The sequence below is a fragment of the Diceros bicornis genome, chromosome 26 (assembly GCF_020826845.1).
Source record: "Diceros bicornis minor isolate mBicDic1 chromosome 26, mDicBic1.mat.cur, whole genome shotgun sequence".
NCBI classification, from domain to species: Eukaryota; Metazoa; Chordata; class Mammalia; order Perissodactyla; family Rhinocerotidae; genus Diceros; species Diceros bicornis.
Window position 1 is genome coordinate 20,511,457 of NC_080765.1, and position 26,201 is coordinate 20,537,657.

General features: G+C 33.4%; 1 protein-coding gene across 2 annotated transcripts in view; it reads left to right on the forward strand.

The window, feature by feature from the left end:
- The window catches only part of LOC131422358 (septin-14-like), a 96,945-nt gene that overhangs the window by 70,461 nt on the left and 283 nt on the right, over positions 1–26,201 (forward strand). For both annotated transcript variants that reach the window (XM_058569521.1, XM_058569522.1), the window contains 3 exons: positions 17,335–17,431; positions 18,802–18,970; positions 19,852–19,984. In XM_058569521.1, the coding sequence (XP_058425504.1) occupies positions 17,335–17,431; positions 18,802–18,970; positions 19,852–19,984 (399 nt within the window). The remainder of the gene's footprint in view (positions 1–17,334; positions 17,432–18,801; positions 18,971–19,851; positions 19,985–26,201) is intronic.

Sequence of the window (26,201 nt, forward strand, 5' to 3'; positions counted from 1 at the left end):
CCTTCACCCATCTTGTTCATCCCTCACCCTCAGCCTCCAGCTACCACCAATCTGATCTCTTTCTATGAGTTTGATTTTTTTTTTTTAGATTCTACATATAAGTGAGATCATACAGTAATTGTCTTTCTTTGTCTTACCTATTTCATTTAGCATAATGCCCCCAGGATCCATCCATGTCATTGCAAATAATGGGATTTCTGTCTTTTATATGTCTGAATATTATTCAATTGTTTATAAATACCACATTTTCTCTATCCATTCCTCTGTTGATGAACACTTAAGTTGTTTCCATGGCTTGGCTATTGTAAATAATGTAAATTTACAATATTATAAATATTGTAAATAATACTGCAATAAACGTGGGATGCTGCAATATAGTGATTTCATTTTCTTCAGATAAATACCTAGAAGAGGAATTGCTGTATCATATGGTAGTTCTATTTTTAATTTTTTGAGTAACATCCATAGTGTTTTCCAGGTGGCTGTACCAATTTACATTTCCCCAACAACGCACAAAGAGTCCCTTTATTCTGCAATACACCAGCACTTGTTATCTCTTTGATAATTCCCATTCTACCAGGTCTGTGGTGAAATCTCATCATAGTTTTCATTTGAATTTCCCTTATTATTAGTGATGTTGAGCACGTTTTTGTGTACCTGTTGTCCATTTGTATGTTTTCATTGGAAAAATGTTCAGTTCCTCTGCCCATTTTAAAATGAGATTATTTAGTTTTTTGCTATTGAGTTTTTTATGCATTTTGGATATTAACTTCTTATCAGAAATATGATTTGTGAATATTTTATTCCATTCTGTAGGTTTTCTTTTCATTTTGTTGATAGTCTCCTTTGCTGTACAGAAACTTTTTAGTTTGATGTAGTCCCATTTGTTGCTTTTTTCTTCTTTTGTCCCTTTGTTTTTGGTGTTAAATCCAAAAAAAACCTTGGTACACTGATGTCAAGGAGCTTAATCCCTGTTTTTTTGAGGAGTCTTACGGTTTTAGGTCTTATGCTCAAATATTTAATCCATTTTGAGTTGATTTTTGTGGATGATGTAAAATAGTGATCCAGTTTAATTCTTCGCATGTAGCTATTTTTCCCAACACCATTTATTGAAGAGACTATCCTTTCTGCATTGTATATCCTTGGCTCCTTTGTGTTAAATTAATTGAACATATATGAATGGGTATATGTCTGGGCTCTATAATCTATTCCATTGATCTATGTGTCTCTTTTTATGCCAATTTCATACTGTTTTGGTTAGTACAGATTTGTAATATAGTTTGAAATCAGAAATGTCATACCTCCAGCTTTGTTCTTTCTCAAAATTGTTTGGGCTTTGGGGGTCCTTTGAGGAGCCATACAAATTTTAAAATTTTTTGCTCTATTTCTGTAAAAAATGTTATTGGAAACTTGAAGGGGATTGCATTGAATCTGTAGATTGCCTTGGTTAGTATGGACATTTTAGCCTTAAGACTTCCAATTCATGAACATGGAACATCTTTCCATTTGTTTGTGTGTTCTTCAGTTTCCTTTTAGCAATGTCTTATAATTTTCAAGGTACTTATCTTTCACCTCCTTGATTAAATTTATTCCTAAAATTTTATCCTTTTCATTGCAATTTTAAATGGGTTTATCTTCTTAATTTCTCTTTCTGATAGCTTGTTATTAATGTATAGAAATACAACTAAATTTTTTATATTTTCTTTTTATCCTGCAACTTCACTGAATTCATTTATTAGTTCTAATAGTGTTTTGGTGGAGTTTAGGGTTTTCTGTATATAAAATCATGTCATCTGCAAAGAGAGACAGTTTTACTTCTTCCTTTCCCATTTGTATGCCTTTTATTGCCTAATTTCTCTGTCTGGGACTTCCAATACTATGTTGATGCAAGTGGTGAGAGTGGGCATCCTTGTTCCTGATCTTAGATGAAAAGGTTTCAACTTTTCATCATTGGGTATGACGTTAACTGTGGGATTGTCACATATGACCTTTATTATGTTGCAGTACATTTCATCTATACCCACTTTGTTGAGAGTTATCATAAATGGATGTTGAATTTTGTCAAATGTTTTTCTGCATCTATTGAGATGATCATATGATTTTTTTCCTTCATTTTGTTAATGTGGCATATCACATTGATTTGTGAATGTTAAACCATCATTATATCCATGGGTAGTGGAATTCACCCAATCACAGAAGAAAAAAGAAAAAAGAATGAAAAAGAGTGAAGATAGCTTAAGAAATTTATGAAACAACATCAAGTTGACCAATATACTTCCCTCTTAGAACTACTTTTCCTGTATCACATATGTTTTGATGTTTCCAGATGTTTTTTGATTTCCCTTCTTATTTATTCTTTGACCATTGGTCAACAGTGTGTTCTTTAATTTCCACACATTTGTGAAGATTTCAGTTTTCTTCCTATTATTAATTTTTAGTTTTATACCAATGTGGTTAGAAAAGATATTTGATATGATTTCAATCTTCTTAAAAATTTTAAAACTTGTTTGTGACCTAACGTATCAGCTTCCTGGAGAATGCTGCTTGGTGCTTGAGAAGAATTTCTAAGCTACTGCTGTCACCAGCACCAGTCAGATGGGTGTGGTGAGGTCCCAGGTTCTCGATCCACAGACTCAAAAGAATTTGAGAGTGGACACAGCAGAAGTTTTAACAGAGAAGGATTTATTAGCAAAGTGAAAGTATACCCCCAAATGGAGGGGCGGGAAGGCTGGAGGGGAGCAACTGCACTGAAGTTGTGGTGGTCAGTGGCTTTGGAATTTCGGGTCTCAGGGGCAGGTGAGCGTATTGGAACGTGTGTCAAATCAGAAATATGATTTGTGAATATTTTATTCCATTCTGTAGGTTTTCTTTTCATGTTGTTGATAGTCTCCTTTGCTGTACAGAAGCTTTTTAGTTTGATGTAGTCCCATTTGTTGCTTTTTTCTTCTTTTGTCCCTTTGTTTTTGGTGTTAAATCCAAAAAAACCTTGGTACACTGGGGCATTGTCTCCACCTCCATGTCGGGAGGGGGAGAATTTTTCCTTACATAGGCATCTCTGGAACTGTCATGGTGGTGATCCCTGCAGGAGGGGGTCAAAACTACAATGCAAATGAGGCTTGGGGCTACTCTCGGTCAGGGTTGGGGGGAGCATTGCACGTCTGAAGAGCCACTGCCTGGTAATGAGGACGCTGCACCTGGTGGAGTGACCTTGTGGTCAGGGGGAGTGTTGCACATCCGAAGAGCTGCTGCCCAGTAATGAGGAAGCTGCACCTGGTGGAGTGACCTTGCTCCCGGCTCATATCTAACTTCCTGCCTATTTCACTGCTGTTGGATGGAATGTTCTGTATATATTTGTTAGGTCCATTTTGTCTAAATTGTAGTTCACGTCCACTGTTTCTCATTGATTCTCTGTGTAGATGATTTATTCCTTGTTGAAAGTGTAGTATTGAAGTCCCCTACTATTATTGTGCTGCTGTCTATTTCTCCCTTTAGATCTATTAATATTTGCTTTATATATTTAGGTGCTGTGATGATTTACAATTGTAATACCCTTTTGATGAATTGACCCCTTTTGTAATTGTATAATGACCTTCTTAGTCCTTATTGTATATTTTGAATTAAAGTATAGTTTGTCTGATATAAGTATTCCACCTCTGCTGTCTTTTGGTTTCCATTTACATGGAACAATTTTCCTCACTTTGAGCTTATGTGTGTCCTTCAGGCAGAAGTGGGTACTTGCAGGCAGCATTTCAATGGGTCTTTTTTTTTTTTTTAATCCATTCAACCACTATATATCTTTTGGTTAGAGAATCTAATAATTTACATTTAAAGTATTTTTCGCTAGGTAAGGGCTTCTATTGCCATTTTGTTAATTGCTTTTTGGGTTTTGTGGATCTTTTGTTTCTTTCTTCCTCTCTTTTTGTTTCTGTTTTGATTTGATGATTTTCTATAGAAATATGCTTTGATTCCTTTTTCTTTATCTTTTTTGTATATCCTATAGTTTTTTTGTAGTTGTCATAAGGGTTACATAAAACATCTTATTGTTATAACAGTCTGTTTTAAGCTGATAACAAGTTAACTCTTATATCATGCAAAACTCTACATTTTTACTGCCCACAAACATTTTGTTTTTGATGTCACAGTTTACATCATTTTATATTGTGTATCCATTAACAAATTATTGTAGTTATAAGTTTTTTTACTTGTGTTCTTTTAACTTGTATACTAGAGTTTAAAGGGATTTACATTTGACTATTTACATTATTAGATTATCTGAATTTGACTTATGTTTCCTATCTGAATTTGATACTTACATTTTCCAGTGAAATTTATCCTTTATATGTTTTCATTTTATTAATTAACATCCTTTTGTCTCAGCTTGAAGAACTCCCTTTATCATTTTACGTAAGACAGGTCTAGTAGCGATAAAATCCTCTGCTCTTGTTTGTCTGGAGAAGTCTTTATCTCTCCTTCATTTCTGAAGGATAGCTTTTCTGGTTAAAGTACTCTTTGTTTTTTTTTAATTTTTTGTTTATTGCAGTAACATTGGTTTATAACGTTGTATAAATTTCAGGTGTACATCATTATACTTCTATTTCTGCATAGATTACAGTGGGGAAGTGGGGAGGGAGGATGGCGAAAGGGATAATTCGGCACATGTGTGTGGTGATGGGTTGTAATTAGTATTTGGGTGGTGAACATGGTTAAAGTATTCTTAGTTGGCTTTTTTTTTCCTTCAGCACTTTGAATATATCATCCACTCTGTTCTGGCCTACAAAGTTTCTGCTGAGAAATTTTCTGATACCCTTATTGGGGTGTCCTTGTATGTGACAATTTGATTTCTCTTGCTGCTTTCAAAATTTTTTTTCTTTGATTTTTGAAGGATGTTATTATAAAGAGCTGCCTTGGTGTCGTCTCTTTTTGGGTTCAGTCTGTTTGGAGTTGTTAAGTTTTATGTGCCTCGATGTCCAAATCTTTCCTTAGATTTGGGAAATTTTCAGCCATTATTTCTTTAATAATATTTCTGTTCGTTTTTCTTTCTCCTCTTCTTCTGTGACTTCCATAATGCATATATGGATTTTCTTATGATGTGCCATATATCCCATATTCTTCCTTCATTTCTTTTTGTTCTTTTTTTCTTTTTCTTCTCCAATGGGATAATTTCAAATGACTTGTCTTCAAGTTCACTGATTCTTCTGCTTCATCAACTCTGATATTAATGCTCTTATTGCATTATTTTATTTTATTTATTTTATTCATCAGTTCCAATTTTCTGTTTGATTATTTTTATGATTTCCATCTCTTTGTTGGAATTCTCTTTTTGTTCATGTATTGTTTCCAGATTTCATAGAGTTGTATATCTTTGTCCATTTGCAGCTTGCTGAACTCCATTAAGACAATTACTTTGAATTCTTTGTCCTGCACTTTATAGATCTTCATTTCTTTGAGATTGGTTACTCAAAAATTATTCTGTTCCTTTGGTGGTGTCATATGTCTTTGATTTTTCTTGTTACTTAAAGTCCTGTTTTTTTTTTTTTCTTTTCATTTTAAGGAGTCACCTCCTCTAGTCTTTACTAACTGCCTTCTGGATATAAACACCTTTGCCAGTCATCTAAGCTAGGATTTCTGAGGCTTTCTCATATATTTTTTTTATGGATGTTCCTGCTCCACATCTCTTGTTCCCTCTGGGGGGAGTTCTTAAGATTGTATACCTTCTTTTATTCCCACCAAGCCAGTAATGTTCTGAGAGCCTCCTGTTTGTTTCCCTAGGGTGGTGCCCTGAAATCTCACATTTCTGTGCCTTCTCCCAATCCTGCTGAGTTGAATCAGCTTTCTGTGCATGCTCATGAGCTGTCTGCAAAGTCTTGCACTTGCTCTCTGCAGGGGCACTCCTGGTAACTGGCCTTGTGACTGAGGTACCTTGAGTGCTGGCATGCCCATGGGCCAGTTGATGGGGTACACAGGCAAGGTATCCCAAATGACTCATGAGCCAGCCTCCTGATGGAATTCCACAAAGTGGCTAGGAGGATCCATGGCCTTATATTGAGTTCCATGCCCTTTACACAGTCATTCCTATTCTTTTCTTCTCACTCTCAGCTTCCCCCAATCACTCATCCATGATACTCACCTCAGTGTTCTGAGAGGGGCCAGACAGAAGTGGTCCTTTTGGATAGTACCCACATGGCTTAGGAAGCTGGGCACTCACTCGTTACACTCTTGCTTTCCCCATGAGAGAAACCATGGGCCCCATGGGTCACTTGGCCCTGCCCTGGGCCACCATAGGCAAGAGGCAATGTGAGTAAAGTGAAATTGTTCTTACCTTCTTCTAAGTATTTATTCAGTATGTATTCACAGCTCCAATGCTGTGTTGGAACTTCTCCATTGGACAACTGGATTCCTACAAAAGCACTCTTGTCCATGAGTGGTTGTCAAAATTTATGCTTCTGTGGGGAGATTATGGCACAGAACTCCTATTTCACCATCTTGTTCATGTCACTCCAAATTGTGGTTCCTTTAAGGGATAGTTTCTGAGATGAGTATTTGATATTTGTTCTAAGCCCAGGAGAGTCCCTCCCAGCTGTCTTATTACTTAGTTCTTCTCTGCAAAGTAGCTGTCAAACAGTTTAACCTTTATTAAAATCTCACCTCACAAGTGCCTTTCAGTGCAAACTTTTCTGTCCTTTAAAAAATTATTTAAAAGACTTTATTTTTTGAGTAGTTTAAGGTTTACAGAAAAATTGAGCAGAAAGTACAGAGCATTCCCATATACCTTCTTAAGACACATCCCCCCGAGATTTTCCCTATTATTAACATCATGCATTAGTGTGGTACATTTGTTACAATTGATGTGTCAATATTTATACATTATTAACTAAAGTACCTAGCATACATTAGTTTTCATTTTTTTGTTCTACATTCCATAGATCTATGATCCAATTTGAATTAATTTTTGTGAGATATGTAATGTCTGTTTATAGATTCTTTTTTTGCATGTGGATGTCCAGTTCTTCCAGCGCATTTGTTGAAAAGACTATCTTTTCTCTATTGAATTGCCTTTGCTTCTTTATTAAAAATCAGTTCACTACATTTGTGTGGGAATATTTCTGGGCTCTTTATTCTGTTCCATTATCTACTTGTTTATTCTTTTGCTGTTACCACACTGTCTCGATTACTGTATCTTTGTAGCAAGTCCTGAGGTCAAGTAGTATCAGTCCTCCAACTTTGTGCTTCTTCAATATTGTGTTGATGGTTCTGGGTCCTTTGCCTTTTGAAATAAATTTTGGAATATAGTGATATTGTATTTTTAATTTCAAATTCCAATTGTTTACTGCTAGTATATGAGAAAGCAATTGACTTTTGTATATTAACCTTGTAGCCTGCAAACTTGTCGTTATTGCTTATTAGTTCCAGAAATTTAAGTGGAAACGCATCTAGTTTTTCACCATTAAGTGTGATAATGGCTGTAGCTTTTTTCAGATGTTCTTTATCAAGTTAAGAAATTTCCCTGCTATTCCTAGTTGGCTGAAAGATTTTATCATGCATGGCTCTTGGATTTTTTCAAATGCTTTTTGTCAAATGCATTTATTGATATGATTATATGTTTTTCTATATTAACCTGTTGGGGCTGGCCCGGTGGCGCAGTGGTTAAGTGCGCGCACTCTGCTGTGGCGGCCCGGGTTCGCAGGTTCGGATCCCGGGTGCACACTGATGCACTGCTTGCTAAGCCATGCTGTGGCGGCGTCCCATATAAAGTAGAGGAGGATGGGCACGGATGTTAGCCCAGGGCCAATCTTCCTCAAGGAAAAAAGGGGAGGATTGGCATCGGATGTTAGCTCAGGTCTAGTCCTTCTCACAAAAAAAAAAAAAAAAAGGCTATATTAATCTGTTGATATAATGGATATATTAATTGATTTTTAAATGTTGATCCAATCCAAGTGGAACAAATCCCAGCTGGTCATGGAGTATAATTCATTTTATACACTGTTGGATTCAATCTACTGATATTTTGTTGAAGATTTTTGCATTTATTTTCATCAGGGTTATTGGTCTGTAGTTTCCCTTTCTTTTAATGTCTTTGTTTTGTTTTGGTATTAAGATAATGCTGGCCACATAGAATGAGGAAGTATTCTCTTTGCTTCTATTTACTGGAAAAGATTTTAGAAAATAGTATAATTTATTCTTTAAATGAACAGCAAAATTCACTAGTGAACATGTCTTTGTCTGGTGCTTCTAATTTTGGAAATTTATTAATCATTGAATCAAATTCTTTGAGAGATAAAGGCATATTCAGATTATTTCTCTTTGTGTACATTAGTAAGAATTGATTCGTTTCACCTAGGTTATCAAATATGTGGGTATAAAATTGTTCAATGTATTCTATTATTTTCATTTTAATGTACATGGGATTAGTAGTGATGGCCCCATTTTTGTTTCTGATATTAGTAATTTGTGTCTTTTCTTTTTTTCTTGGTTAACCTAGGTAAAGGTTTATATATATTTTTTTGATATTTTCAAAGAACTAGCTTTTGGTTTTGCTGATTTTCTCTATTGATTTCCTGTTTCAACCTCATTGACTTCTGCTCTAATTTTTATTTATTTTCTTCAGCTTGCTTTTGATGTAATTTCTCCATTTTTCTTCTTTTCTAGTAGAAGTTTAGATTATTAATTTATGTCTTTCTTCTTTTCTAATGTATTCATTGAATATTATAAATTTCTCTGTAAATGCTGGTTTCACTGCACTACACAAATTTTCTTAACTTTTATTTTTATTTTCATTTGGTTCAAAATACTTTAAAATTTCTCTTGATCCATGGGTTATTTAAAAATATCTACTTAACACAGAGAGACAGAGATTGGATTGGTGTTTACCACAGGGGAAGGGGGGTGGAAGGAGGGCAAAAGGGATGATTAGGCACATGTGTGTGGTGATGGATTGTAATTAGCATTTGAGTGGTGAACATGATGTAATCTGTGCAGAAATAGAAGTATAATTATGTACACCTGAAATTTATACAATGTTATAAACCAATGTGACCGCAATAAAATAAAAATAAATAAATAAATAAATAGTAACATAAATAAAATAAAAGTATCTTCTTTATCTTCAAGTTTTGCAGCTATTTCTTTGTTATTGATTTCTACTTTAATTCTACTATGGTCTGAGAGCATATTTCATATGATTTCTATTCTTTTAACTTTTTTTACTGTTAAGTGCAATCTCATTGTTGTTCAATGAGATTTCCATGACATTTTAATATTGCATATCCGTTACCAACAATTCTTCATTTACCTCTTGCCTCAGGCCCTGGCAACCACCATCCTGCTTTCTGTTTTCTGAATTTGACTATTTTAGACATCTCATATAAGTGGAATCATATATTATTTGTCTTCTGTGACTGGCTTATTTTACTTAGCATAATGTTCGCAAGGTCCACCCATGTTGCAGCATTTGACAGAATTTCTTTCCTTTTTAAGACTAAAAAATATTCCATTGTATGTATATACCACATTTTGTTTATCCATTCATTGATGGACATTTGGCTATTTACAAATAGCCACCTGTTGGCTATTGTGAATAATGCTGCAATTAACATGACTAGCAAATATCTCTCTGAGACCCTGCTTTCAATTCTTTCAGATATATTCCCAGAATGAGGATTATTGGATCATATGATAATTCTATTTTTAATTTTTGGAGGAACAACCATGCTGATTTTTATAATGGTTGCATCATTTTACAGTCTCACCAACAATGCATAATGACTTCAATTTTTCTACATTTTTGTCAACCCTTGTTATAGTCTTTTTTTTTAATAGAAGCCATCTAAATGGATGTGAAGGGATATCTCATTGGGGTTTTGATTTGCATTTCTATAATTGTTAGTGATGTTGAAAAAATTTTCATATACTCACTGACCGTTTGTATTCATTTTTGGAGAAATGTCTAAGTTCTTTGTCCATTTAAGAATATGTTTACTAATTTTTGTTGAGTTGTAGGAATTATTTATATATTATACATATTAACCCCTTGTTTGATTTGGTTTGAAAATATTATCTCCCATTACATAGATTGACTTTTTTACTCTGTTGATTACGTACTTTGATGCACAGAGTTTTCAACTTTGATGTAGTCCCATTTGTCTTTTTTGCTTTTGTTGCCTGTGCTTTTCACACCTTATCCAAGAAGTTGATGCCAAATCCATCTCCTATGTTTTCTTCTAGTAGTTTTATAGTTTTTGATCTTATATTTAGGTCTTTAATTGACTTTGTGTTAACTTTTATATGTTGTAAGATAAGGCCAACTCTATTCTTTTGCCTGTTGAAAATCAGTTTCCCAGCACCATATGTTGAAGAGATTGTCCTTTTCCAATGCATTTGTTTTGTCACTTTTATCAAAGCTCTTTTGATCAAATACATGAGGATTAATTCTCGGCTCTCTATATGATTCCATTGGTCTATATGTCTGTCCTTATGCCAGTAGCAATCTGTTTTGATTACTGTTGCTTTGTAATATGTTTTGAATTCAGGAAGCATGAAACTTCAACCTTGTTTTTCCTTTTCAAGATTTTTTTGGCTATTCAGTCAGTTAAGATTCCATATGAATTTTTGATTGACTTTTTATGTTAAGACAAAACATGCCATTTGGGATTTATATAGGGATTGTATTGAATCTGTAGATCACTTTGGACAGTATGGACATCTTAACAATATTAAGTCTTCCAATCCATGAACATGGGATGCCTTTCCATGTGTTTATCCTTTAATCTCTTTTAGCAACATTTTGTTGTTTTCAGTGTACAAGTCTTTCACCTCTTTGGTTAAGTTCATTTCTAAGTATTTTGTTCTTTTTGATGCTCTTGTAAATGGAACTGTTTTCTTAATTTCCTTTCTGTATTGTTCATATTAGTGTATAGAAATGCAACTGATTTTTAAGTTTTGATTTTGTATTCTGCAACTTTATTGAATTAATTTATTAGTTTTATTAGTTTTTTGTGGAATATTTAAGGTTGTCTACATGTAAGACCATGTCACACCACATTAACAAAATGAAGGATAAAAATCATATGATCATCTCAATAGATGCAGAAAAAGCACTTGAAAAAGTTCAACATTTATTCATGATAAAGGTTCTCAATAAAATGGATATGGAGGGGGCCAGCCCCATGGCTTAGCAGTTAAGTGCGTGCCCTCCACTACTGGCGGCCCAGGTTTGGATCCCGGGTGCACACCAACGCACAGCTTCTCTGGCCATGCTGAGGCTGGGTCCCACATACAGCAACTAGAAGGATGTGAAACTATGACATACAACTATCTACTGGGGCTTTGGGGGAAAAAAAAAGGAGTAGGATTGGCAAAAGATGTTAGCTCAGAGCCGGTCTTCCTTGGCAAAAAGAGGAGGATTAGCATGGATGTTAGCTCAGGGCTGATCTTCCTCACAAAACAAAATGGGTATGAAGGGAATGTACCTCAACATAATAAAGGCGATGTATTACAAGCCCACAGCTAACATCATACTCAATGTTGAAAAACTGAAAGCTTTTCCTCCATATAAGGATGAAGAAAAGGATGCCCACTCTTACCCCTTTTATTCAACATAGTATAGAGAAGTTCTAGCCAGAGCGAGTATGCGAGAAAAGGAAATAAAAGACATCCAACTCAGAAAGGAAGAAGTATAACTGTCAATATTTGTAGGTTACATGATCTTATATATAGAAAACCCTAAAGACTCCACCAAAATGATGTTAGAACCAATAAACAAATTCAGTAAAGTTGCAGGACAAAAATAAATATATAAAAATCAGTTGTGTTCTTATACACTAATAATGAACTATCAGAAAGAGAAATTAATAAAACAATCCCATGTGCAATTGTATCTAAGATAACAAAATACTTAGGAATAAATTTAACCAAGTAGTTGAAAGACTTGCATACCAAAAACTGTAAGACATTGATAAAAGAAAGTGAAGAACCCACAAATAAATGGGAAGATATTCTGTGCTCGTGGATTGGAAGACTTAATAGTATTAAAATGTCCATACTACCCAAAGCAATCTACAGATTCAATGCTAACCCTACAAAAATTCCTATGGCAGTTTTAACAGTAACAGAACAAACAATCCTAAAATTTATATGGAACCACAAAGAATTTGAATAGCCAAAGCAATCTTGAGAAAGAAGAACAAAGTTGAAGGCATCATGCTTCCTGAGTTCAAACTCATTACAAAGTTATAGTAATCAAAACAATATAGTATTGGCATAAAAAAAGACATGGGGATAAATGGAACAGCATATAGAGCCCAGAAATAAATCCATGCATATATGCTCAATTAACTTAACACAAAGGAGCCAAGAATATACAATGGGGCAAGGACAGTCTCTTCAATAAATGGTGTTGGACAAACTGGACAGCCACATGCAGAAGACTAAAATTGGACCACTATCTTACACCATACACAAAAATTAACACAAAATGGATTAAAGATTTGAACATAAGACCTGAAACCATAAAACTCCTGGAAGAAAACATAAGTAGTAAGTTCTTTGACATTCATCTTCATGATGATTTTTTGGATTTGACATCAAAAACACAGATAAACAAGTGGGACTACATCAAACTGAAGAGGTTCTGCACAGTAAAGCAAACCATCAACAAAATGATAAGGCAACCTACTGAATGAGAGAAAATATTTGCAAATGATATATCTGATCAAGAGTTAATACCCAAAATATATAAAGAACTCATACAACTCAATAGAAAGAAAATAATCCAATTAAATAATGGGAAAAGTACCTGAATAGACATTTTTCCAAAGAAGACAACAGGTACATGAAAAGGTGCTCAACATCACCAATCATCATGGAAATACACATCAAACCACAATGAGATATCACCTCACACCTGTTAGAATGGCTATTATCAAAAAGACAAGAAATAACAAGTGTCGGTGAGAATGTGGTGAAAAGGGAACCTTGTGCACTGTTGGTGGAAATGGAAATTCTTTTTGCCACTATGGAAAACATTATGAAGTTTTCTCAAAAAATTAAAACTAGAATTACCATATAATCTAGCAATTCCACATCTGGGTATTTACCAGAAGAAAATGAAAACACTAATTCTTAAAGATATCTGCACCTACCTTTCACTGAAGCTTTTTTTTTTTACAGTAGCCAAGACATGGAAGCAATCTAAGTGTCCAACGATGGATAAATGGATAAAGAAAATGTGGCATATATATACATATACACATAATGGAATATTATTCATCCATAAAAAGAATAAAATCTTGCCATTTGTGACAACACTGATGGGCCTTGAGGGCATTATACTAAATGTAATAAGTCAGACCAGAGAAAGACAAACGACATATGATCTCACTTATATGTGGGACCCAAAAGACAAACAAACAAAAAAACCCTGAACTCTTAGGTACAGAGAATAGATTGGTGGTTGCCAGAGGTGACGTGGGAGTGGGTAAAATAGGTGAAAGTGGTCAAACAGTACAAACTTCCAGTTATAAAATAAGTAAGTCCTAGGGATGTGATGTACAGCATGGTGACTATAGTTAATAATACTGTATTCTGTATTTGAAAGTTGCTAAGAGAGAAGATCTTAAAAGATCTCATCACAAGAAAAAAATTGTAACTATGTGTGGTGATGGATGTTAACTCGACTTATTTCACCATATTGTGAAGACTAATGTGAAGAATAATGGTGATTATTTCACAATATATTCAAATATCATGTTGTACACCTGAAACTAACATAATGTTATGTGTCAATTATATCTCAATTAAAAATATATTTAAAAAGATCATGTCATCTGAGAACAGAGATAGCTTTACTTGTTTATTTATGATTTGTATGCCTTGTATTTTTATTTTTTCATTTTTTTACCTAATTTCTCTGGCTAGCACTTCCAGTACTAGGTTGAATAGGAGAGGTGAGAGTGGGCATCCCTGTCTTGTTCTGGATATTAGAGAGAAAACTTTCAGCTTTGCACTGTTGAGTTTGATGTTGTGGGTTTTTCATAAATGAACTTTGTTATATTGAAGTAATTTCCATCTATTCCTGGTTTGTTGAGTTTTCTTGTTATAAGAGTGTTGAATTTTGTCAAATGTTTTTATGCATGTGGTTTCTGTCCTTCATTTTGTCAATGTGGTGTATTACATTAATTGATTTTCATATGATGAACCATTCTTGCATTCCAGGAATTAATCCTATTGTATTATACACAATTATGGCATACACAATTGTGTTTGATATAATTGTGTATAATACCTTAATATACCATTGAATTCAGAGTGCCAGTATTTTGTTTATGATTTTTGCATCAATATCCATCAGAGATTTTAGTCTGTAGCTTTCTTTCCTTTCAGTGACTTTGTCTGGCTTTGGAATTAAGTCAATGCTTGCCTCAGGCAAGCATTTGGAAGTTTGGAAGTGTTTCTTCCTCTCCAGTATTTTAGCAAGAGTTTCAGGAGAATTGTAGACAGTGGAGTTAATTCTTCTGTAAATGTGTGATAGAATTCTTTAGTAAAGCCATCTGGTCCTGAGCTTTTCTTTTCTGATAGGTTTTGATTACTGATTCAATCTTCCTACTTATTTTAGGTCTGTTCACTTTTTGTATTTCTTCATGATCTCGTCTTGGTAGGTTATGTGTTTCTAGGAATTTGTCCATGTCTTGTAGATTATCCACTTTGTATTATAATCATTTTTTTCCTGTGACATCAGTTGTAATGTCCCTCTTTTCATTACAGATTTTGTTTGAGTCTTCATTCTTTTTCTTTTTTTCTTAATCTTGCTAAGGACTAGTCAATTTCATTGATCTTTTCAAAAACGAACTTTTGTTGATTTTTTCTATTTTCTATATCTCTGTTCTAATGTTTATTACTTCATTCCTTGTGCTAGTTTTAGGTTTTGTTTGTTGTTTTTCTAGTTTCTTGAGTCGTAAACTTAGGTTGTTGATTTGAGATCTTTTTTCTTTTTAATGCATTTAAAGCTATACACTTCTCTCTTAATAGTGCTTTGACTGTATCTCATAAGTTTTGGTATGTTGTGTTTTCCTTTTTGTTTGTCTGAGTATATTTTCTAATTTATTTTGTGTTTTTTTCTTTCACCCATTGGTTGTTTAAGACTACATTATTGGGGCTGGCCCCATGGCTTAGTGGTTAAGTGTGTGTGCTCCACTACTGGCGGCCTGGGTTCATATCCCTGGTGCGCACCAACGCACCACTTCTCTGGCCATGCTGAGGCTGCGTCCCACATACAGCAACTAGAAGGTTGTGCAGCTATGACATACAACTATCTACTGGGGCTTTGGGGAAAAAAAAGGAGGAGGATTGGCAATAGATGTTAGCTCAGAGCCGGTCTTCCTCAGCAAAAAGAGGAGGATTAGCATGGATGTTAGCTCAGGGCTGATCTTCCTCACACACAAAAAAAAGACTATGTTATTTAGTTTCCACATATTTGTAGTTTTTCTATTTTTCCTTCTGCTATTGATTTCTAGTTGATTTCATTTTGTTCAGCCTTTTTCTTAGTGTTTGGACAGGAATGATAACTTCCAAGCTCTTTGCATGCCAGAAAGAAACCAGAGGTCTGCTCCACTGTTTTTCACAGTGCCCTTAGTCTTCTTTTTCTCTACCCTCTGTTGCAAATTAAGTTAGCTCTTCTAGGAAGATATTAGATGCTCTCTGTCTTATGGCCTGCTCCTCCCTCCAGGAAACATCTCTGAGGTAGGGCTTTGGAATTGGAGCTGGGGACATTGGAAAGGTTTTTTTCTGAGTGTCAGCCCACTCTAATAACTGAGTGCTCAGTGGGGAGAGGCAGCAGCTTGAGGTTCTTCCACCACCAGGAATGGAGCCACTGCCTCACATGTGGGGGCAAGGATGATCAAGGCCCCAGTCTTCTCCATGTGCTGTACCCAAGGTGGAGACTCTATTACACAAATGGGGCTTGAGAGGTAAAAGGGAGACTTTTCTCTCAACTGCACCTGCCAGAAACTTAGTCTCAGGGACAAATAGATGGGAACCGAACGAGAAATGCTTTACTGTCTTTCTCTTATTGTGGTATGAGGCAACACTGGATGACTAAATTCTTTATAAATTTCTTTTCTGCTAATAAATTCCTTCATGCTAATAAATATCTAAAATATCATATTATGCTTTGAAAGATAAACTTTGTAGTTAGATAGACTTAGATTTCAATCCTAGCTTCTCTACTTAAAACCATAAGATCCTGTACAATTCCTATCCTCTCTGAGACTGTTAACTTATCTACACTATGGGATCACTGATACCTCTTTTGAGGTATAAATGCCAGAATCTTTGTGAAGTGCCTGACACATATGGTCTAGAATGTAACAGACAATAGATAAATATTAATTCCATTTCTTTCATTTCTCTTTTCTTATTTTTCATATCCCATTTATGATATCAAAAACTAAATAGACGTCTGAATTGAAAAGCTGACTAATGTAAAATTTTTATTTATTCTTCTGTGTTATATTTTCTTTAGATATTGTCTTAAAGATTTTGGCCCCTCCTATCTAACTGTACTTTTAGGAACTCGTATAGAATAATTTTTTATAAAAACCAGTTAATAGACTAACTACTGTTAATTATTAAATATTTAACATAATATTTACCCCAGATATTTCGTGTATATTAATGCTTCTATTCAGATAGAAAATCTATATAACTTCTGACAAATAATGAATCTATCTTGCATATTTCTGCTTCTGTATCCTGTTCAAAACCTTGTCCTTACCTATGATTGCCCTTCCTACTTTGCTTATCATCTTCCCAAGTCTTTCTTGGGTTGCACCCCATTTTTCAGACTGCCCCTGACTCTCACCACCCAGAGTGAAATTTTAATTATATTTAGAATTTATTGACATTTGTAGTACTATTTATTAGTACTATAGTAACTATAGTTACTATAGTTATAATTATTCTCAATACTTTTGTCTTTTAACTTTTATATTGGAGTTAAAAGTTACTTGCATATCATTTCTTTGACATTATCTTTGTGTTTTAGGGTAAAGATAACATGAGAAAAACATGTCTACTAAAAATCTTTTTTCTTTGTATTCCCTACAGCAGAATGCTTTGCTTTGGCTCTACTCAGTAGATAATTTTTAATTGTGTGCATGGCCTGACACAGATGGTTGCATAAATCCATTTATTGCCAAGTCATAAAATCTGAGGCAGGGTATATCCTTTGCTTGAATAAATTTATTATGATATTTTTGTCTCTGTTATTTTCATAACAGAAGAGCAACAAAGTAAGCCATATTCGTTTAAGGGAACATGATTAAAATTATTCTTACTTTCTAGGGACACTTACCTTTTGCTGTAGTAGGGAGTACGGATGAAGTGAAAGTTGGAAAAAGGATGGTCAGAGGCCGTCAGTACCCTTGGGGAGTTTTACAAGGTAAATATGATGAAAGTGAGCAGCCTTGCTCTGGAATAATTTTATATATATATAGTCTCGTAGTCTCAAAATATCATTTTAACTTGAGCCAATATTGGTAACTCTCGCCAAACATTAAATTAACAGTTACTAATAAGAAGCACATATTCTGTTTCACTTAAGTTAATGCTTACTTTGACTATGATTCATTCTCATAGGAATTTGCTGGATGGTGCTTTAGGCAAAAATCCACAGAGGCTGAGCAGAACTTCTTCATTTACCCTAATCTACCGTATGCATATTATTTCTGTATACATACACCATCACATTCAAAATGTTGGAAAGTGCTTTGAACAAAAGAACTTTGAACAACACTGAAGCATATATACTAGTGTTTAAAATATGTTACATAAATTAACTACTACCTAATTTATAAAGCATTTTTAAATAGTCCCTAGGAAAAGGGATGGTAAACTATTTTTTAAATAAAGAAATATAATTTACCTTTGGATAAATTATACCTAGACACTTAAATTAATTATCTAGTATCCTAATCAGTTGGAATATTGTAGTAGGCAGTCATTTATCGTCTGGTTCATATACTTGTGATACTAATTATTGGGAATTGGATTATCTCTACCCATACTAGTTTTTTAACTGATATATTAGAAATTCTTAAATTTATGAACCAAATTAAAAACATATTTTAATGAATATTAAAATTTGGTTACAGTATCTTACACAATAAACAATATATTGTGCTCAGTTTTCTGGATATGACAAACATAGGAGAAAGCCATGTGAATTTATTGATTGATTTTGAATATTGACTATTTAAGTCTCATGATGTATAAATAAAATTTGATAATAAAAGCATGCACAATTGTTAAGGCCTTCATGTTAGCAGGATTTAGTTTAATGAAATTATTTACTTTAGTAAAACTATTACATTCTCTACTAACACTCTGTGAAATACCTTGAGAGTAGTTTGTAAAATGCTAATTTTAAAATTATTTGTTAATGAAATAATATATTATTAAATGTATTTAACATAGTATTAAATATAAAATGAAATAATAATAATTATTTTAAAATAATTATTAATGAAAACCTACACCACATATTAATATAATATAATGTTATTTCATTGTTTCATATTTATTCTTTGGCTAATAAATTTAAAGCAAATTTCCTGGTCTATAAATACACTGTGCCTATAATTGGTATGTACAACCATAGTCCCATGATTAAAAAAAATTATAACTATTAACCAGAATGATCTCTTAGCTGTTATTTTAAATGTGTTTTTTATGCATGCATTCATTCAAGAATACTTATTGAGCGCCAGGGATTGATAATGAGTGTTGTGGCTTTATTATTTTTTTGCCTAGTGGAAAATGAAAATCACTCCGACTTTGTTAAGCTCCGGGATATTCTTCTTAATACAAATATGGAAGACCTGAAAGAACAAACCCACACTTGGCACTATGAACATTATAGGTGCTGCAAACTGCAGAAAATGGGCTTTACCGATGTGGGCCCAGACAACCAGCCAGTTAGGTGAGTGGAGATCTTGCTAGAAAACGGTAATGTGTGATTTAGAAATCCCCTACAATGAGATACAATAATTTGGGAATGAGAATAACTACTTTTCACATCCTGGGCCATCCTGAATTTTATGTTTTTTAATCATCTTCAGACTTAGATGGAGAGAGTTAGTAGGAGCAACATAATGCAAGGGCTCATTTATATGCTGAAATGTGTGTATATGCTGAAATGTGTATCCAAAAGAAAAACATTGTTTCTATTTTTGTATTTTATATGAAACAGAAGCTCAGGAAGGAGGTTTGCAAATATTAGCAAAGATTGACAAATGACGGCAAAGGATATTGAGAAGGATGGCAAAAGATAGTAAGGACTGGATGGAGGATTGGATTGAGGAAAGAGAAGACATGGAAGTCAGCTAAAAATAGTTTTAGGGTGGGTGTATTTAGCTATATTGGAAAGGAATAGGATTTGTGCTGCAAAAGTATGACAGTGTAGTATAATCCAGTTATATCAGTTATGGTACTTGGAAGACAACCAAGATGGAACTGGCTGTCTTAAATAAATCATGTTTTGAAAGATGCCTGGCTTTATTTTAAGTATTTTGAGAACTTTACAATTTAGAAGTTTCCCCAAATTTTATTGTCAAAAGATGTGAAGACGTGATAAGTGGTGGCAATGAGAAACCACTAATGTAAGTGTTTCAAAATTCTAGTATTCTTGTTATATATTTTCTGTATACTTGTACTTAATATTGTACCTCACTTTTTTACATCTAATGACATAGAAAGAATATTGGAAAATGTCTTTATATGGGACGTAACGTACAATATACATTTTTACATGTTTATTTATATTAAAATTTTAATATGACAGTAATAAAAATTACTTTTTAGTTTTCAAGAAATCTATGAAGCCAAAAGACAGGAGTTCTCTGATCAATGTCAGAGGGAAGAAGAAGAGTTGAAACAGAAGTTTATGCAGCGAGTAAAGGAGAAAGAAACAACATTCAAAGAAGCTGAAAAAGAGGCAAGTACTGCTAGTTTAATATAATCTGTATTCATTTTTAGATGTCCTATTGATCTGAGGATTTTAATCTCAAGGGTTTAGTTGATGGTATTCTTCAAAAAATAGCTATTTACCATATAGGCTTTGAATACAACCTTTAAAAAAATCTGTAATTTTATTTTTTATAGAGAATTTGGAGAATTTTTTTTAAATAACCCTTAAAATAATTTTTTTAACTTTTTAACCTTTATTTTATTTATAATTTGAGTTTTTATGCATAAAGTTTAATTTATAACAAGTTTAAGCTATTGACTTCTGTAAAGAGTCGTGGAATTTCTAACGCTACCACTGCATTAGAAAATTTTCTTCACTTTTATAAATAAGCAGGTAAATATTGACTAGTGCAAGCCTTGAGTAATTAGAGAACTTTTAGTTGGTGACTTATGTGGATGCCTTTTTTATTTCATTCCAATCTGTTTCCAAAGAAATGGAAAAAGAGGCTACCAATATAGTTTTGATTATTTGCCACAATACATTTTTGACAAAGGAATATATTTGCAATCATAAATATCTTTCTCTCAAGTGCATCTGGTTTCAACTTAAGAACATTTAGTTTTAGCAGGTAAATTGGAACATAAACATCCTTTTCCATAGAAAAAATATAATGACTAGGTGCTGTGAACCAGATGTCTCAGTCAGGGACAATTGAACAATAAGTAATAGAAATTTCTTTAGCTTAGGTATAAAGGAAGGTATTTTGGAAGTATTCAAGGGTATCTCATGGCATCCAAGATTAGGAAACATAGCTGGATCTCTTGAGGACTTCAACCCAGAGTAGGAAGTAACCAGAAACCAAATCAACCATTTAAATTTTCCATTTCTCCCCTACCTCATTCCCCTTAGTTATGATACTTATTTCTGTACGTCTGCTTTAATTTTGCTCTCTGGAGATCAGTTTTTCTCCCATTCCTCAATCATATGTCCTCTCAGGGAGAACCAACCACAGCCTAAAATTGCTTGTGCAAAGTTAGGAGTAGCAGAGTTTCTTAACAGGGTTTAATAATGCCTGTGAAAAGAAGTGAATGGATTTCTGGTAGAAATAAAACAACCAAGATTCTAAAGGCATCGATACAGAACAAAGTGACAGGGAAACAGGCCATCTGGCGTGTTCTGAAAAGGAACAACTTAATTATTTAAAATGTGATAAGTAAACAACAATTCTGATTAACTGACAAGGAAAGTGGAGGATCACAGAGGTTAAAGTAAACTTTCTAATCACACCTAGCAGATGGATTAGCCAAAATTCAAACTTACATCTTTAAAATTTTCAAATACTTAAAAACTGTTAAGTTTGTACGTATCCCACACTGTTAGAGAGTTTGGTATCTTTTTATATTTTAATCTATTGCTTGTATTTTTTCAGAGAATCGCCAGTCTGTTTATAGTGTTTCCATTAGCCTTTCTCCTATTAATCTATAATTCTTTATATATTGTAGAGAGTGCTCGTTTTATAAATATTTGCAATATTTCTCTTAATGTCTCCTGTCTTTCAGCTTTATTTACAATGTCCTTTGTTCAATAGAAATTTTATACCTCGATATGGTCAAAATGTACTAGTCTTGTCATTTATAACCTTTGTATTTTTTCTATTGCCTAAGAAGGCTTTACTTACTTGAAGGGTAAAAATGTATATTCTTATGTTTTCTTCTAATATTTTTATAGATTTGTTTTTTACATTTGGGATTTAGTTTTGTATTTTTTCTTACAGATTGGTAGCCAATCATACAAGTATCGTTTGAGTAGTCCATCCTCTCTAGTGGATTTGAAATGCTACATATCATAGTATAGCATTAAATTTCTATAGGTGGTTTATTTCTGGACCCTCTTTTCTGTTTCATGGATATATATTTTTTATTCTGTTTTAGTGCAACTGAATTTTAATTATCACAGCTTTACAAGTTTGTTTTGCTACCTATTAAGGCAAGTCTCTCCTCTCATCTTCCAGTGTTGCCAAATTTTCTTGGCTATCCTTGCATATTATGTTTTTCAGATTTTAGATCTATTATCAAGTTCCTTAAAAGATCCTGTTGGATTTTGATTGAGATTGCACTGACTTGATAGGCTAATTTCCATAGAATAACATCTTTACCAATATTGTGACTTACCACAGGGATACTATATTCATCTCTATTTATTTAGGATACACTTTCATGTTCCTCAGAAAAATTATTTAGAATGTATATAGGTCTTTCTCATATTTTGTTAAGGTTATTCTTAGCATCTTTAAAGTTATCCTTGCTATTACAAACGGAACAGCCTTTTCTTTTTTATATTGAAATTGATTATTTCAAGAGAGCAGGAAAGTTTTTATTTTTATTAGTCCTAACAGTTTTCAATTATTTTGTTATTTATTTACATAATCATAGTATTTACAAGTTAGTGACACTTCTATGTTTTTGTAACCAACATTTATATTGCTTATTTATTTTTCTTATTCTATTGCATAGGTTGTGACTTCAAGGAGAATAGACCCCAGGCTGGGGTTTTTTGCTGACTTATTAGAAATATTTTTAATATTTCACCATAAAGTATGATGTAGTCTGGTGGATGTTTTTCCCATATTAAGATATTTTTTATCCTATTCTCAGTATAAACCGACATTTTATATCTACTAAGATGATGATTTTCTCTTTTAATGTGTAAATATCATAAATCACATTAATAACATACTGCTGAATCCTCTTACTTATGAGAAAGTCTCAATTTAATCTTTTTTAAAAACAGCATTATTGAAAGCTAATTGAAATAACTGCACATATTTAAAATATACAATTTAACAAATTTAAAAATTATATAGTTAGAACAATTTTGTCTTCCTAACAAAATTGAGAGGAAGGTACCGAGATTTCCCGTATACTTCCTGCTCTTATGCATGCATAGCTTATGTCATTATCTATAAGACTCACCAGAATGGCACATTTTTTTTTACCAAGAATGAACCTATATTGACACATCATAATCACCCAAAGTCCATAGTTTACCTTGGTGTACACTCTTGGTGTACATTCTATAGGTTTGAACAAATGTGTAGTGACATATATCCATTAGTATATCATATTGAACGTTTCGCTGGCCTAATAATTCTCTGTACTCTGCCTATTTACCCCTTCTTCCCAATTCCTGGCAACCACAGATCTTTTTATTATTTCCAAAGTTTTGCCTTTTCTGGAATGTCATAGTTACAGCCATACAGTATGTAGCCTTTTCAGATTGACTTCTTTCACTTAGTAACATGTATTTAAGATCCCTCCATGTCTTTTCATGGCTTGATAGTTCATTTCTTTTTAACACTGAATATTATTCCATTCTCTGAATGTACTACAATTTATTTATCCATTCATCTACTGAAGGATGCTTGGCTGCTTCCAAGTTTCGGCAATGAAAGTGACATCCATGTGCAGATTTTTGTGTGGACATAAGTTCCAACTCCTCTGGGTAATTACCAAGGAGCACAATTGCTAGATCACATGGCAGGAGCATTTTTAGTTTTGTAAGAAAACACCAAAGTGTCTGTACTATATTGCATTCCTACCAGCAATGTATGTGACTTCCTGTTGCTCTGCATCCTCACCAGCATTTGGTATTGTCAGTGTTCTGGATTTTGGCCATTCCAAAAGATGTGTAGTGGCATCTCATTGTTGTTTTAATTTGCATTTCCCTGATGACATATGACATGGAGCAGAGTTTTATATACTTATTTGCCATCTGTATATCTTCTTTGGTGAGGTGTCTGTTAAGGTATTTGGTCCATTTTTTACTCAGGTTGGTTTTTTTTTTTCTTATTACCAAATTTTAAGAGTTCTTTGCATATTTTGGATAACATTCCAATGTCAGATCTGTAAATATTTTCTCCCAGTTGTGACTCGTCTTCTAATTTTCTTGACTTTTTCTTTAGCAGAGCAAAAGTTTTTAATTTTAATAAAGCCCAGCTTATCAATTATTTCCTCCATGAATTATGTCTTCAGTGTTATATCTAAAGACATCACCATAAAAAAGATGTCACCATACCCAAGGTCATCTAGGTTTTCTCCTACATTATCTTCTAGGAGTTTTATAGTTTTTTATTTTACTTTTCAGTCTATGATCCAATTTAGCTAATTTTTGTGAAGAGTGTAAGGTCTATGTCTAGATTCATTTTTTTGCACATGGATGTGCAGTTGTTCCAGCACCACTTTTTGAAAAGACTATCTTCCCTCCATTATGTTGCCTTTGATCCTTTGCCAAAGATCAATGGACTATATGTTCATCTATTTCTAGGCTCTCTATTTTGTTGCATTCATATATTTTTCTATTCTTTCACCAATATCACACTGTTTTGATTACTGTAGCTTTAGTCAGATTACTATAGTCAATCTTAAAGTTGGATAGCATCAGTCCTCCAACTTTGTTTTTCTCCTTCAATATTGTGTTCACTCTTCTGAGTCTTCTGTTTTGCCATATAAACTTTAGAATAAATTTTTTGATATCTATAAAATAACTTGCTGGCATTTTGATTGGGATGGCACTGAATCTCTAGATAAGGTCAGGAAGAATTGACATCTTGACAATGTTGAGTCTTTCTATCCATGATCATGTAATATCTCTCATTTTGTTTAGTTCTTCTCCAATTTTTTTCATTAGGGTTTTGTAGTTTTTCTCGTATGGATCTTGTATATATTTTGTTAGATTTATACCTAAGTATTTCGTTTCTGGGGGTGCTAATGTAGTTGGCATTGTGTTATTCTTCTCAGGTTCCACTTGTTCATTTCTGGTATATAGGAAAGCAATTAGCTTTTGTATATTAAACTTGTATCCTGCAAACTTGTTATAATCTCTAGTTAATTCTAGTAGTTTTTTGTCAATTCTTTTGGGTTTTCTATATAGATGATCATGTTATCTGTGAATAAACATAGTTTTATGTCTTCCTTCCCAATCTGTATACCTTTTATTTCCTTCTCTTGCCTTATTAAATTAGCAGACTTCTAGTACAATGTTGAAAAGGAGTGGTAAGAGGGGACATCCTTGCCTTGTACCTGTTGTGGGAAAAAATTCGTTTCTCACCAAAATGGTTAATTTTTGAAATGTTTACATGTTAAGATGAAGTTTATCTTTCTCTGATTTCTACCGTCACCCTCCCATCTTTAAGTAAAACATTTTCTCATTGATTTTTGCTGTCATTTATAGACACCACACTCTCACAACCCCAGCCTTTACAATCATTCTTCTTGCCGTTGTATCTAGATGCTCATTTGCTTCTCAGGGCAGAAAATGTAATTCCAAGAGATATCTGACTCCAGCAGAGGGAAAAGTCATCTTTATTTACAATCATGGATCTCAACATTTGCTGCACACTGAAATCACCTGGGGAATTTTTAAAAGCACTGATGCCTGGGTTTCAGTGTTAGTGTGATGTAATTGATCTGTGTGCAGCCTGAGCACTTGGAGATTTACAAGCTCACTGAATAATTCTAATGGACATCTAGGGTTGAGAACCACTGGTATTAACACTGTGCTTGTGTTCTTCACAGGCATATAAGCCAGATGATTAATATGGTGGCAGTAGAAGCCCCTTCAAAAAGTTAAACTGCAAATAAGCCTGTCCTTCATAGTTTTATGCCATACAAGCCATAGCTTTAAAAATCATACCTCCTCTGATGCATACAAGCAATCTTTATGTTGTTGAATAAATTCACATCAAAGATTCAGGCCTATCTCTAATGGAATCCAAGGTCATATCATTCCTTCATATGGCTAACCTGGTTTAAGTCAAGCAGATTAAATAAAACCCCACAAGTAAATAAAATGTAACTGAATGAGGTCCTTAAAGTTTTTCATTTCTTTCTATCATTATGCTAATTTCACTTAACAAGGAAATTATCAGCCTTTCTTTCAAAAAGTCTTTATCAATTAAAATCTCAACAAATGTTTCATAATCCCTGCTATATTTTAATGTATGCATTTTCAGTGAGCATGGATCTATCAAATTTTATTTGAAGAGATTTGTGTGGGGAAATGTAGAGTGAGAAAATACACCTCATTAAAAAAAGTAAAAATTAAGTGTTATTCATAGCTGTAGGTTTTATTATATTTATTTCAGTGAGGACATATTTAAAATTAAAATCAAGAAAGAAGTTTCATATCTGAATTTTTAATTTAAAAACAATTTTTTGAGACTGTTATTAAGGTCAAGCTCTACTCT